The sequence below is a fragment of the Falco punctatus genome (genome assembly GCF_963210335.1).
Source record: "Falco punctatus genome assembly, chromosome: 14".
Classification (NCBI taxonomy): Eukaryota; Metazoa; Chordata; class Aves; order Falconiformes; family Falconidae; genus Falco; species Falco punctatus.
Genome location: NC_137594.1, coordinates 15,156,775 through 15,172,690, shown reverse-complemented (window position 1 = coordinate 15,172,690; position 15,916 = coordinate 15,156,775). Strand labels below are relative to the sequence as shown.

At 36.6% G+C, this 15,916-nt stretch overlaps 1 protein-coding gene across 7 annotated transcripts in view; it reads left to right on the top strand.

Annotated features, from left to right (window-relative positions):
* NETO2 (neuropilin and tolloid like 2) overlaps positions 1-14,561 on the top strand; it is a 36,838-nt gene extending 22,277 nt beyond the window's left edge. For 6 of the 7 annotated variants that reach the window (XM_080410832.1, XM_080410831.1, XM_080410830.1 and 3 more), the window contains 3 exons: positions 2,361-2,589; positions 8,579-8,692; positions 11,732-14,561. In XM_080410832.1, coding sequence (XP_080266958.1) covers positions 2,361-2,589; positions 8,579-8,692; positions 11,732-12,312 — 924 coding nt within the window. In that variant the 3' untranslated portion in view covers positions 12,313-14,561. The remainder of the gene's footprint in view (positions 1-2,360; positions 2,590-8,578; positions 8,693-11,731) is intronic. The other variant, XM_080410833.1, reaches the window with a different exon arrangement.
* The last annotated feature ends 1,355 nt before the right edge of the window (positions 14,562-15,916 follow it).

Below are 15,916 nucleotides of genomic sequence, written 5' to 3'. Positions count from 1 at the left end.
TTCCAGAAACAATAATAAAACCATTTTCTCTCTCCATTGCCACTTGAGTGCACCAGGTCTTATGCTTAAGTATTTTAATAAATTATTGAATGTTGCCAGGAGGCAGAGTTATAGTTGGGTCCGTCCTGAGATTAGATCATCATCTTAAATTATTGAGTTAAAACATTACAGAAAAATAATTCTTAGTATTCTGACAGTGGTTTCTCAAGTTTCAATTCTGGCTGAATTAGGATGATAAAATCCATTAGATCTGATATGGTGGTCTCTTGAGGAAAACAAGCATAGACATTTTTAATTTCCTCAATTTGATTTTGTAATAAAAATAAATATTTAAAACTGACACAATTGCAGTAACAAAAGGACTTTTAAAATCTGCATAACAGATATTTAATAAATTGACTCCAGATTTCAGAAAATTACTAGAATAATCAATGTAACCTAAGAGTGATAACCTTTTATATTTACTTTCCTAACACACTAACCAGAAAGAGCTTTTGCAGAGATGAGCACTTTTAATGGAATTATTCCTTTGTTTTCATACACAGAATAGCTCTACTAAAAGCGTGCTAGTTTATTTTTAGCTTCCATTGTAATTTCAGAGCAGATATATAAAGTCAATCATTAAACGAAAATACCATCTCTCAGCCCAAATACCAGGACTTACAGCTCACACCTATGTTTGTGAGATAAGACATCAGTGGAAGACAGGTTCTCAAACGTAGCTGAGAATTTCCAGCAGTAAATCTAACAAAGAGGGAAAAAAAGGAAAAATATACTGAAAATCAGAAAAACAGTGAGATGAAACATGAGATAATATGGCACAGATTGCACCTTTTCACAGAATGTGCAAGGGGAAACAGTGTTGGCAACCTGCCTCTGGAAAACACTGGAAAAGCCGGGGTGTACAAGTGCCACCTGTCTTTTCCTGTCCTCTTTTACCATGTTTTCAATTGAACCTGTTAAGTGCATGTGGGGGGGTATCTTTTTTTTTTTCCCTAGAAGGGTGGTTGGTTTTATTTTAATGAACTCTTTAAAATTCAGTTTTAAAAGGCTTTGGCACTAGCTGAGGTGAAAAGCGAGATGCGGCAAAAGGGCAGAAGAACAGGTAACAGCAGCAGTAAGCACAGTATTCATCTACTGTGTCTTCCCTGATTCACAAACTAAACAGGAGTTTGAGATTCTTGTCCCTGGGCAGATGCGTGAAAAACCACACTGTGCAAAAGGTCTTTAGCATCCATAGTACCAGCCAGAGAAGTCATTGTAAATTGTGCTCAAAACTCATACAGTCTAGACCCAAGCTTATCTGAGGAACATACCGAAGACCTCATGGATATTGGACTAGCACCTCTTCTGCCACAGAGCTGTAGACCTTAGCCTCCACGTGGACAAATTTCTTCTCTGTCAAAATAATGGCTATCTAAGGAATTTTTAAAGTTTAAAGATGGACTTTGCAGCATGCTTAGGTGACTTTGTTACAAACCTCATCAACTTTCGCTAGAATTTTGAGAATACAAATACAACCATTCAAGAGATTAAAAAGCCCTATGATCTTTTCATGTAATTCTAACTGAATTGCTATTCTGCATGTTTCTTGCTCCAGCAAAATAAATTATTTGCTTACTCTTTCAAGTGCCATCTTGGTCTTCTAGTTTCCTTACTGCAGTGTTCTATACACATGCACTGCCTTCTCTGGGATTAGATTTTTGGTTTTGGAGGAAATAAGATTGGCTTAAACTTATTAACTCTTCCTAGATAGCCAGCTTACTTTTCTCCTGCTTCCATTTTTATTCAGATTACTCCTGATGTCATGGTTTATGTCTTCTATAACACTGCTGTGGTGCAGTAATTAGCTTTTATTCTGAAGCAATAAATTTTAATTTCTACTTCAGAGCTTTTCTGACTAGACTTCTTTCCTTATATTTTGACATTGTTTTTTCTGAATTAAAAAGAAAGAAAAGAGGACAGTCAAAATACCATTAAAATTCTTTCAGCACATTTATGGATTTCTTGTATCTCTTCTAGAGTAACAGACTGCACATTTAGCAAAGCTGCTTAGGGCTTTCTTCAGCAAGTGTGTTGCTTTTTACTTTTTTTCCAAGGGGAGCAGAAGTATATCAGAGTAAATTATTAAGTAAAGATTGTTTTGGGGAGGGTGTAGAAGTGAAACAGATACTTAGACAAATTTCCAGTAATACTCAACATTGACATTTAATGAGAAAATGGAAGTTTAAAAGTGTTGTGAATTGGGAGCTACATATATGTGTAAGGGGACAAAACATCTTATTCAAGATTTGCTAAGAAAGAAAACTGTCTTCTCTGTATTACTTTTCCTAGAGACATTAATTTCTCTTTTCTGACAGATTTATTTGCGATTTCTCGACTATCAAATGGAGCATTCAAACGAATGCAAAAGAAACTTTGTTGCTGTATATGATGGAAGTAGCTCTATTGAAAACCTGAAGGCAAAGTTTTGCAGCACCGTAGCAAATGACGTCATGCTGCAGACGGGGACAGGTGTGGTACGAATGTGGGCAGATGAAGGCAGTAGGCTAAGCAGATTCAGAATGCTGTTCACTTCATTTGTGGATCGTAAGTAGATTTTAAAATACCTGTTCTCCTGGTATCACAGTACTTCAGGTATTTTAGAAAAAGCATCAGCTGTATATTATGCAGCAGGAACACACAAAAAAAGGTTGTTTCTGTTTCCTTCTCACAGTAGCAGGTAAATTAAACACTTGCTTTATTACAGTTATAAGCATAGTTCCTGAAGAAAGGCTTTCCTCCATTCTTAAAAGGTTTATTTTTCATTTGAATTCAGTACTAATACAGCCTTAAGCTATGTCCTTCTCACAGAGTTCTTCAAATGAGCACAGACTTACCTAAAAGAGACAGCAATGGGACTGAAGTGTGCTCTCCCACTAGCCCCCATCTTTCAGTTGCCTGCCAGACACCACAACAGGCTCTTCTCAAGCCCACACTGGTTGATCAGAAGGCTAGAAAACATGTGTGACCCTGCAGAGCCTGGATCTTCTTCCTATCCACAGCTCTACCTTCAATTTTGGACCTGAAACTACACCCACTCCCACCTAAGCTGCTACCTCTTCCTCAGCTGGATGGGGCTCTGAATGATCCTACACACGCTCCCTTAGCAAAGCCCGGTTGTGTTGTGCAACCATGGATAAGAGTTAAATTGAAATTTATTTAAGAAGGTTGTATTAAAATCAGAGCTGTAAAAGCAATCTGGATTCCATAGCTTGGGTTAGAGATAGTCTTTATTCTCATTGTAAATTAAGATTTTTCTTGAAAGCATGTATTTTGTGAGGTTTTCTTCTAAGTGTTTGCTCCTGAACTTGGTGGAATTTTGCTGCCTCACATATTTACAAAGGATATCATTGTCCACATTGCAGAACCTGAAAATAAGCGCCAACTTCAGCACTAAAGTAGACTTACATTTAGAACTGCAGAGCAGATCTAAGGTACATGGGGAGAGCTGAATAAAGCATATCTGCCACTTCAGGGAATCTAATCTATGTTTTTGCTAAAAGTTTTCAAAAAGTGCAGCTTGAAGATTAAATAGTACAGATTTCTGTCAAAGAAATAATTTTTTCTCACAGAACTAACATGTCTATAGCCAGTCCTGAAAGGGATTCTGGTCACCACCTTGCAAAAAATTTCAGGTTACCAGTAACAATTTGATTTTGTATTCTGTTCCACAAAACAGTGGAGTTTAACACAGGAGAAAAGTTACTTTCTGTAAAACCATCTTTCTAAAGTAATAGAGACTTATAAGAGAAATAGCTTATTGCTTACTTTGCACACATGGTAGTAATAAACAATTGAATGTTTCAAACTAGTCTATTGTTTAATCTACAGTAGACTTTTAATAAACTTTAGATACTGAGATTTTCAGTAAAAATAATTTTTAAGCACAACTTGCAAAATTGATAACTGTTTTCCAGTAGCTTTAATTTCAATAAAATTATTAATATTAGTGATAGTGCAAGTTATTCCAGATTTCAATCTAGAAAATGCTATGAACTTTGTCAGGGAAATTATTTTTATTATAAATACTGGAGTAGTTTGTTTTGGTTTAGGGTTTTGTTTGTTGTTTGTTTGGGTTTTTCAGGATTTTTTTTGTGGTATTTTTTTGATTGCAAGAGATTGAAACAGTAATTACTCCTAAAGCTAGATAACTTGCCAAACTTATGATTTTAAAGCAACTCAAAAGTCATTAGCAGAAGAAAATCTGCAAAGGTATGTGGTTATTCTTATTTATCTTCTACCTGTCTTTCTTGGATAGGGTAATTGAAAAGAATGTGTCTGAAAATGTTTCATATATTTTTAAATAATTTATTGATAAGAATTTTTCTAACTGAAAAAAGTGAATCCATACTTATTTTCATATTGTTAAGCTATTTTTCTCTTCTACCTTACTAATGATTTGTAATTATATGAAACCAACCATGAAAACAATCAATATTTCTGAAAAGATTTACATAAATAAACTAATCGTGCATGACAGTCACCTTGCACACACCTAGTGCTGCTTGCAGATTTGACTAAGTAATTCAGCTAACAGCAATGTTAAAAATCAATGTATTTGATTTCGGGCTTGATTCAATACATGAATAATGCTGGATATAAAGAACACTGTGAACAATGCACCAGTCTTAGGCAGCTGTTATGAGGAGAGTCCAGCTATGTCCTTGAAGTCCTGGACTGGAACCAATCAATCATTGTGACTTTTAGACTTAGCACTCCCCAAGAAACACACAAGAGGAAAATGAAGCCATTTGTCCCATCTTTATGAACTTGTGAACAGAACCCATCCCCCCAAAATGTTAAAGAGACTACACAGGAATGTAAAGTAGAGACTATGCTGGCAGATGGAGATGCAGCAGCAGAATGCATCATCCAAAAATACAGGAACATGAAAAAATTCTCCTGTTTGGAGGACTAAGAAAGGGAACGTGTCTTACATCATAATTCTTCCTCTGTGCCTCCAAAAGAATTGCAGCTCCATACAGATCCATACTGAAACACCAGCAGATACACATGGATCCATGACAACCACTCTGGACAGGAATTTCATAGATCCTGTGTTATCTCATAGTTAGAAATGTTTTAGTAGATGTTGTACCTGTTAAGCCTTTTCTCAGCTATTCTGTTTAAATGGTGATCCTATTTATCCTTGATAAAGTAAAGCTTGTGCAATCTTTCTTCCCAAATTCATAAAGAAAAACTACTCTCCCCACATGCTAATAAAGCCAAGAGCCTTTTATTTTGTAGTCTGCATTGTAAACATTTCAGTTCTATTAACCTTTTATATATGTATAATGTTTAGAAATGTTGACTACATCTTCCTGTTTCTGTGAATTGCTTTGGTTGTCTGGGATGCCTGTTTTCATATTTAGATTAATATTCTTGTGTAAGTTCTAGCCTGTCATTATTTAGTCCTTCAGGCAGCAGGTGTGAATCCCTTTGGAATTTAATTGCAGCATACTTTCAGACGGTGCTTACATCATGATTTCATATGATGCTTGTGCCTTAAACCGTTGACGATGTGAACTGCCTTAGCATCCACTCTTGATACATCGCAGGTGATAGTTTGGCACAGCAAAACTACAACAGTCAGGTTCCTTTATATTTTCTTTCCTAAACAGTAGCAGTTGGTGAAACAGTTAAAGACATAGTTAAGTCTAAATGTAGGGAAATGTTTGATTTTATTCTTCCAGGTAATTTCTTAAGTTCAACCATGCAATTAAGTCCCACTGAATCATGTTCCACTAAAAATGGTTTGGCCCTTGAAACAAAGTGGGCATAAAACATTTTTTAAAAAACGGTGATGATTTCGAAGCCTCACTAGGAAGTATCTCTGGTCAGAGAGGATCAAGGAGAGCAGGTTTCCCAAGACCATGTGCAGTCAGTTGCTGAGCATCTCCAAGGATGGAGACTCCACAACCACTCAGGGCAACCCATACCAGTATTCTCCAAATTCTTATCTTCATGCCATTTCCCTGGATCCCCCCATATCTCTCTTGTACTGGTAAATCCAACACTGAGCATAGCAATCCAGGTGTGGTCTCACCAGTACTAAGCAGAGGGGAAGAACCACTTCCCTTGACCAAGTGGCAATGCTCTTCCTAATGCAGCTCAGGATGCTGCTGGCTATTTTTGCTACAAGAGTGCATCACTGCCTCATGTTCCACTTCTTCCTACACCAGTACTTCCAAGTGTTCTTTCACAGAGCTGATTTTCCAGCTCGCTGGCCGTCAGCCTGTACACATATGTGGAGTTACTCCTTTGCAATAGCAGGGCTTTGTGTTTCCTTTTGTTGAACTTTTTGAGGTTCTTGTTGACCCATTTCTCCAGCCTATCTCAAATGACAGCACAAGTGTCCAGTCTGTCAGCCACTCTTCCCAGTTTTGTGTGATCTACAAACTTGCTGAGGGTGGTCTGTCCCTACATCCAGGTCATTAATGAAGACGTTAAACAGTGTTGGCCTCACTATTGACCCCTGGGGTACACCAGTAGTGACAGCCTCCATCTGAACTTCATGTCTCTGATCACAGCCCTTTAAGCCTGGCAGTTCAGTCAGCTTTCAGTCCACTTCACTGTCCTCCTATGTAGTCTGCACTTCCATGAGTTTCTCTACAAGGATATTATGGAATACAGTTTTGAAAGCCTTGCTGAAGTCAGGATATACAACATCCACTGCTCTGCTCATCTAAGCTAGTAATTTCATCATAGAAGGCAATCAGGTTGGTCAAGCATGATTTCCTCATCATGCTGACTACTTCCAATTCTTATCCCATGTACATTTAAAATGGGTTCTAGGACTGTATGTTCCATCACCATCTCAGGTATCGAGGGAGGCTCCACTCTGTCCCATTCAGCACTAGGCCCATATTTTCCTTGGCCTTCCTTTTGTTGATGATACACTTGAGAAAGCCCTTCTTGGTGCCTCTTCATGTCACTCACCATATTCAACTCCAGGTAGGCTTTGGTTTTCCCAGCCCCATCCCTGCACACTCAGTGTGTCTGTATTCCTCCCTGTGCGCCTGACCCCGCTTGCACCTAACATGACATTTCATTCATAACCGATACAGTGGATATGATCTGTACCTTCCTAAGCATTGATCGTATTTTAAAGCAGCGTTCTTCAGACTAAATCTACTTCCCAAACAATTAAATTTTCAACTCAGCTGAGCAAGGAAGATACATCCGATAGCTACCACAACATTTTTAAACACTAAAATTACATAGGTAAATTCTTGCAAATACTATCTAAATACATGCTCTATTACTTGAAGGTACTACAGCACTTGTGCTACAATTAAAGCGCAAGCTTCCTATATGGAACTTCTTGCCAGGGGTTAAGCAATAAGAGGAAGCTAATACAAAAGCTTATAACCGATGAACATAGGTTACCAATATTCAGTGGAGCAAGAAATGGGAAGACAATATTAATGAGGTTTAGAGAATGCAAATTCAGAATTAAAGGTTTGAATTTTCTCTTAGGCATAACTTCCCTTTTTATCACTGAGACTCTGAAGCCTAACAGAAGGAATAAGTGAAAACCATGCTGTATTCAGGGATACTCACCCTCCTGTGCTGTACCCTTTGGGCTTTGCATTGTTTCAGAGAATCCAGATTGCTCAAGAATAAATTCTTTCTATGAAACCAAATAGTAGAATGTCTATCACACATCTTTGCTGTTTAATACATAACTGACTCCACTAATAAGAGACATTTCCATCATAAAAATACCACATTACTGAGACAGAGAAAGGAAAAATCAATTTCTTGTCCAGTGCCCTGAATTCATAAAGAATTCCCTATGTATATTATACAATATCCTGAAAAAAAGTATTACTTTTAAAATGTATTTTTCTAATGTCAAAGAGCTATAAAAATCATTCACAGAAACAAAATCTTCAGGGCAACTTTATAGTTAATTTATTTCATCAGATTTCTAACTATATATAGACAGATAGCTAAAAAGCTAAACTCTACTCTCTCAATCCCTGCATTAGCCCTAATAGGAGGATCTAAGAGCTTTGATTCACAAGCAGGAATGACTTAGATGCCTCCAGTTACTGAAATCTCTTGCAATTACTGAAACAGTCCTCCACAAGCTGAAATCTGATTTGCCTTAAGATGTTAATGGGCTCTTAAATGCAGATGTTCAGGAACTGCTTCCAATATCTACCTAGCAGATGCATAGCAGACTGAATAAATATATAATTGATGGTGAGCATGCAATTTGTAAGTATTAAGTTTTTTTAAACAAGTATAAAAATCCTTCTTCCATTATCTGTGTTGTGTGACTGTCTCTATCTGCTACCAATTTTGAGCAACAATAATTTTTTGTTGCATTGATAGTACGACTGAAAGCACCCACAGGAAGAGAGATTAAATCATCCGATAATTAGTGATGCGCAAGAAAAGTAAGCATGTTTGAAACAGGATAAAGAATGAGTACGCATGTTAAAACAATAACAGGAATTCACTAGTTTTATTACAACGCATCAATTACTAAATATTCCTGATCTTTTCTTTCTCTTCTCTCCTGCAGCTCCCTGCTCAGGCAACACTTACTTCTGCCATAGCAACATGTGCATCAATAATTCTTTAGTCTGCAATGGCATTCAAAACTGTGCTTACCCTTGGGATGAAAATCACTGCAGAGGTGAATATAGTTCAAATTATAGAGCCTTTATAAGCTAGGCTGGTCAGTTTGCCTTTCAAGAAAGTAATGAAAAGTCTTTTTCCTGGAAATATGCTGAAGACAGCTATTCTACTAATCTCAGGAAGGTGTTCCAAATTTTTTATTTAAACTCACATGTAAGCATCCTGAATATTGATATTACTGCTTTATAATTAAATTTCTTCCTCCTCAGCATATACTCTCTATCTTAAAAGGATATCAGCTTAACAGGAAATAGAATCTAGCATTTGCCACGTTGCATCCTATCCATTTCTAAACTTTAAATGAAGCAAGGATCACAGGGACAGGTAATAGGTAATACCTTTTAGAGAAAAAACAGAGAGCTGGAAAAAGACAGACAAGCCTTCAAACCCCAAAAGCCTTTCTCAACACTGAAATAAAAGCAACAATCTTCAAAGACAAATGCAATTTTAAAACATTTATTTTCAGCTAATCACAGACTATGTCCAAGTAAATGCAGCTGCTGGATATGGTGTGAGAAAGGGTGGGAGGAAGGAGGCCTTGTTAGGAAGCAAGAAGTCATCGCTTATGGAAAACGGACACATGTAGATTACTGCTTCTAGAACATGAAGCAGGGGAGTATTGCTTAAACCATCACATCTACAGTAAAGACTTGTTTCAATATCAGGTTTTTTAGGAAAAATTCTCATGATTTGGGGAAACTGTTACTCTGCTAAAGCACCAATACATTCACCTGTGCTTTAACAGCGACTGAATTTTCAAAGTTGGAATATAACCAACAGGTCAACAGTTTTCTTGCTAAAAGAATAAAACAACAGACTTGAGCTTGGGCTTTTTTTGACAAATAGAATGATATAAATAGGTCTGAGTAAAAAACTCCAGAAAGATTTAAATATGTGCTCCATTTCAAAGGTAAGTTAACTCTGGAGGAAGGGTCAAAACCTTCTCTCCATAAAATCTTGGAATAAAACGGCTTTTCAACACACAAATCCGGCTTAAATCTTCAATAAATAAATAAATATTTTAAAAAACCTACTTTGAAATTGCATTTTGGGCAAACAAAAAAATTCACACCACTAAAATACTCTCCTCCAAGGTATATGATGGAAACTTTCCAGTTGACAAAACTGATCTATAACTCCCAAGTTTTCAGTGTAGAGTAAGCTTCCTCTAAACAATCCTTGGGTTTGATAATATTTAACATTCCCTCTTAAATGCAATTTCTAGATCTCTTTCCCAGCTTTACCAACTGCTTTCTAGAATCTTGCCTAGACTCCACACTTCACTTACATACTGCAGTATTTAAAAAAATGAATTCCATGAAAACCATACTGCAATATGAAGAAAGTGTCTTTCACATTATTTTTAAATTGCTGTATCTTGTGCTGGATAACCTACCACATTTTATGTTGAATACAATCTAAATTCTGCTGTTATACTTGCACAGAAGATAATTAAGAGACAGCTGAAGACTGGATCCATATTGCCAGCAAATGTAGACTGAAGAGAGACTGATTGAACCACATCAGCAATATCCAGCCTTAAGAAGCAAGTTGCTCACAATTGTGCTCAGTTCCTGCAGGCACTCAGAGTTCTCATCTAGTTCTTATCAACAGCTACCTAAATCTGAGCCTATTGTGATCTGCCTTATGCCTAAGCCAAATGACACAAAAAATGATAGAAAAGTCAGTTGTATGCAATCTGTTTTAAGAGACTGGAGAAGACATCACCTTTTGCGTAACAACTTTTTGACTTCCAAGAATTAAGAAACCTAGATGCAGATGAGATAACTGCCATAGCACTGGAATTCAGGCCTCCCACAAAGTACGGTAACACTAAGATCTAAGGGCAGGGTAAGGGGAGATACCCTTCTTCATATTGTAGGTAACTCAGAGTAAGCAGGCTAAGCTCTGAAGTAAAACTGTATTTCAGTCATAACTTCTTATTAGCCAACTCCTTGGGAGTCTCTGTTAAGTATATGGACTGTTTCAAATAGCGTGTGATGGTGTATAGCTCTCTCCATGCTGTGTGGAGTACTCAGGTGCGTAACTATTGTCCAGATGGCAGAAGGCAGATTATCTGAAAACAATGTGCAACATTTAGGCTATTACATTTTCTTCTACATAGGTTTAAATGCTTTTCTCCCCCACTAGCAGATGTTGCAGTCTCACTGTAGAATTCTTTTAGTCTCCTAGGACAAGTATGTTTACAGAACAGAAATCCAACTGTAAAATTTTAATCTTCAAGTAAGAATTTTAGGTATGGAAAACCGTCTTGTTCTGATGCTGCCATCTTGTGTGTTTTCATATGAAGTACTAGCCAAAAGTGCCATGTGATTTGAGTTGGTTGGTGTGTCCGTCCTCCCCCCCTCCCCCTTTTTTTTTCCAGCTGACTTGATTATGGGACTGTTAAAACTGCAATATATCTATGCTAAAGCTCCCCGTGTTGAAATAGGTATAACAGACTTACACAACACACACAGTCCTTAAATTTACAAGGGATGTGAAAATAAATAGTACAGTCACTCTTACATCATCACTATGATAATATTTCACCTTTAAAGAAGAACTAGACCATTTTAAATCTAGGTTTCCTTCTACTGACATCAATGGGAATGTTACCAGCAGGAGCAAATATGGTAAGAGAAGCATCATTTGTAGCTGTATTTCACCTATTTAAGGTTAATTTCAGCCTATTTAACTTATAGATTTTGGAATATGAACTGATCAGTATAGGTTCAGGATTGAAGCCACATCCCAGCTGAGCCAGCATGCACGGGCCACAGAGTTCCACCTGCCACTGAATTAGCATATGGGAGCCACTAATGCAGACAGGGAATTAGACTTGCTGAACAAATGCACAGATCCAGTATGATAAATCCCATTGACATTACAGGTCTACTCTCTAGTGCCATTAAGCCACTTCTTTAATATGGCTTTTCTGTGGCAATCACAATACAGCTTGCTTTGTTTTAATACGTGATCAAAAGCATGGAAAATAGTAAAAGCCTTATCATAATCCTTATTTTTTTCTTTGCAGAAAAGAAAAAAAATGGATTGTTTGAACAAATCAGCAGAACTCATGGAACAATCATTGGCATCACATCAGGGATAGTTTTAGTTCTTCTCATCATTTCAATTCTAGTACAAGTAAAACAACCTCGCAAAAAGGTTATGGCTTGCAAGACTGCTTTCAATAAAACTGGTTTCCAGGAAGTTTTTGATCCTCCACATTATGAACTGTTTTCGCTAAGAGACAAAGAAATTTCTGCAGATTTGGCAGATTTATCAGAAGAACTGGAGAACTACCAGAAAATGAGACGCCCTTCAACAGCTTCCAGATGCATTCATGACCACCACTGTGGCTCCCAGGCCTCTAATATAAAACAAAGCAGGACAAACCTCAGCTCCATGGAACTTCCCTTTCGCAATGATTTTGCGCAGCCTCAGCCAATGAAAACATTTAATAGCACATTCAAGAAAAGTAGTTACACTTTCAAACAAGCACATGACTGCCCTGAGCAAGTCATAGAAGACAGGGTGATGGAGGAGATTCCGTGTGAAATTTATGTTAGAGGAAGAGAAGATACGACACAAGGTTCATTATCTATTGACTTCTAATTTCCCAGTGAAAGTGCTATCAGTGTATATACAAGATGCTTGTGTACAATGACAGTGTATATATTAAAAGGTACTATATGCAGCGTGAGCTGCACACACTTTTAGCTTCTTATACTTCATTTAAAAAAACCCACAGTCTTCATAACTAATTCTTGCTGCAGAATGGTGGATTTCCTCCCATCTTCCCAAGCTACCTATCTAGTGGAGGAGTAAGACAGAGACTTTGCATGGAAATTATAAATTAAGGATATTGGAAGAAAAAAACAACTACTAATCAATGAACACTGAAAACAATGACTACTATTCTCTTCCTCGTATCATTTTCTCTCCTTTAGATGTCTGCTTTTCAAGACAATTTTAATACCTCAGTTACATAAATAAAAGTAGTTAAAGTGCACCAAGTGTATATCAACATAGGTGTCTTATCGTATTTGTCAAATTGAAAGTAGAGTTAGTGTTAAGTGCCAGTTAAGACTCAAGAATTGTGTTGCAGCCATCTGTTTCATCCTACCTACCATTTGTATTGCTTTTAATTATCAGTTCCTCACTCTATGGTTTGTGCAAAATAAGCGAAAAGGATTATTGCCTTTTAAAAATAATGAGTTATATTAATTTTAGTATATTTGGAAATATATAATCTTTGGAGGTTTTCGTTAAAACGCAAGTAAGTACTCATGTTACTCTAGATGCAGACTTTACCACAGCTTTCTTTCAAGAAGGTTTAAGATTTTAAAATATTCTGCTATATATTATAGATCCACATGGCTCACTGATTTCACAGCTCTGTAGTTAGAAAACAATTTTGTTCCTGCATTTTCAGAGTATTTACATAAATAGACTGTACTGTGCATTTGTCTCTTAAAATAGCCTTTTACTCCTTATTGCAGCCAATCTTCCCTACTGAAATCAGTGATGATACCTTTAGCTCATGTCCTGCTTGCCTGAAGAGAACTGCTCTGAGGTCTGTTTGATTACCAGGTATATGAAGATACTAGAAACACAGAGAACTCACAAAGCAACTCTTATTAACCCTTATGGAACCCCTTCTTGTGCTCCTTGTTTCCACCTGCAAAATTGCACATTTCATACCTTTTTTAATGGTGGTTTGGACCTAATTTTAAAGTTTTTACAATATAAAAAAAATTTTAAATATAATAATCCTCATTGTGGTTTTTAAACTTTTTATATAGTTTGATACTGTACAGACTATTTATTAAATCAAAATCTAGCACCTGTACAGCAGGCTTGTTTCAATGTCCCTATCAGCAGCTGGGAATAACGTGCAGTGGCTGCTGCATACATCACAGTTTGCCAAAAAATACTTAATACGACTTCCACATTAGCCTACATTTAATTCCCTGGTTTGTTTGGATTTATTCTGGTTTTATGTTTACAGGAAACCTTTTATTACAGTTGACTTACCAGCTTGCAGTGGGCATATCCTTTATTTACAAATGTATGTAAAACCATAATGTTTGTTGTGCTGACTGTAGTACAAAAAAAAAAAGTAATAATAATCTTAATATAGGACCCTAGAAACTGAAAAATCTTCTCTTCAAAATAAAAGATGAACAACAGCTGTTTTCACAGATTTTCATTAGAATGACAAAGAAATTTTTTTATAAATGCTTAGAATGTAAGAAATTTAAGGGGGAAAAAAAAAAAAAGGAGGGGAATTGAGTGTCTTCAACACTTCCCAACTTCAAAAACTTCAAAAAAACCATCCAAAATCCCTGTCTGATGTCTAGAAATAATTTAATCAGAAGGTTAGAGATCAGACCCCTAAGGCTGTATCCTGGTGTCAGTTTTCATGCTGGTCCCAGAATGTATTTCAGATTGAAAGAATGAAAGTGGGCATTATTTTTAGATGCACTTCATGCAGAAGATGTTTAAAAAATCTAGTTAATTTTGACTTGAAAACTTTTGAATATTTAGTTAAAACTTTTCTTGACAGATTTCATTTACTTCTCATTGATTTCAGTAATAAATATCTCACCATGACCTATATGATATAGAATGTTATTTGTGATAGTCTATTCGTTCCAGATTCTTTCAACAAGTAATAAGTAGTTTTACATAGGTCATTTTTATCCATATAAAGTAAGTGCTAGGTTTGCATGATTAAGTTTTCTTTTTAAGGTATATTTGTCCATGTGATAAAAATGTGATCCCTATTCTTTCCTAAGTTATGTTGTCTTTGAACAGTAAACCTGTAATAATAAAATAAACAGCAAGCCTGCAAAGCCCAAGTCTGTGGAGAAAAGGGGAAAAGCTCTATTGAAGAAGTTCCTAAATGGCCTGAATAATATTTCAGTCTCTGTTGTAACTTTCTGATTTCACGGTCAGAACACAGTGCTTTTTGGCTACCCCAGAGCATATAGGTGACCTCCCATCACCAGTCATGTCTTCTGTGCATAACTTTTTCCAATAACCCCAGGACCAGCTCTACAAGCTTTGCTTTCCCCCTCCCTTGTTGTCAAATCTGGGGTTCTGTCTTTAGGATAAATAAAGACAAGATACTCCTGCCTAGTTAACACCTGCTCCCAATTCCCAATACAGAGCAAAAACTCTCCTGGAGGGAGCTTTTCAGTTTTTCTGTAAGAGCAGACCCAACTCTTACTGTAGTAATAGCTGTACACTTGAACAGATCTGAGAGAGAAACCCAAAGGAATAAAGATTTCTATAGGCTTCTATAAACATCAAGAGCAGGAAAATGAAATATCAGTGCTTGTTTTATTAGAAGCAAGGTGAAATTAACATTGAACCTAAAAATCTGAAAGGAAAACTTGTGCGTGGTGTGTTTAAAAAAAAAAAAAGAGTATGTCTATACATCTCATTGTAACGTTGGGTTCAGTTACTTAACTGTGCTTTAAGATATGAGTGGAAACTATTAGAGCCATAATTCCACTTCCAGTATAATCAAATTCCCTTCACTGCAGAGAAAAACTAACTGGGTGGACTGCTTGGGTATGATAACTCAGACTGGAGAAAACTGACATTTTCAGCAAAAGAATCTAGTATTGGTTTTGCAGTCTCAATCCAGCTAGAGCTTATGTTGTGGTCTTCAAAATCTGGCAGTAGTGAAAAACACCACCTTTCATGTACTTGCAATATCTAAGTACTGTTAGCCTATTTCTATTGTCTCCATCTTAAATCCATACATTTCTAGGAGCATCTTGATTTTGCGCTCAATTCTACCCCTATCTCTGATTCAGTTAACACTGAATGCTCACATAAGCAGAGATACATCCCCTAGACACACATCGACAAGGAAAAGGCCAACAGCTTTAACTTTTTGGGGTTTATAATTAATTTTTACTTTTTATCATAGTAGTTTAAACATCAAACTATCTAACATGAAGAAGGATAGAAGTTGTAAAAGTAAACCTACAGCCAACATGAATATAAAAGTGATCGAGAACCATGATTGTGGAGAGTTCTGTAAGTAGACATCTGCATTTACAGATATGACGACAGGGGTAAAGGAAACTCAGATTTCATACTGTTACTGACTCTGAAATGTTTCAGTGATCACAGAAATACTAATTTGTATTTAAAATGCATGAGATTCTCTTGTCTGCTATAGACAAGATGACCCTCATAG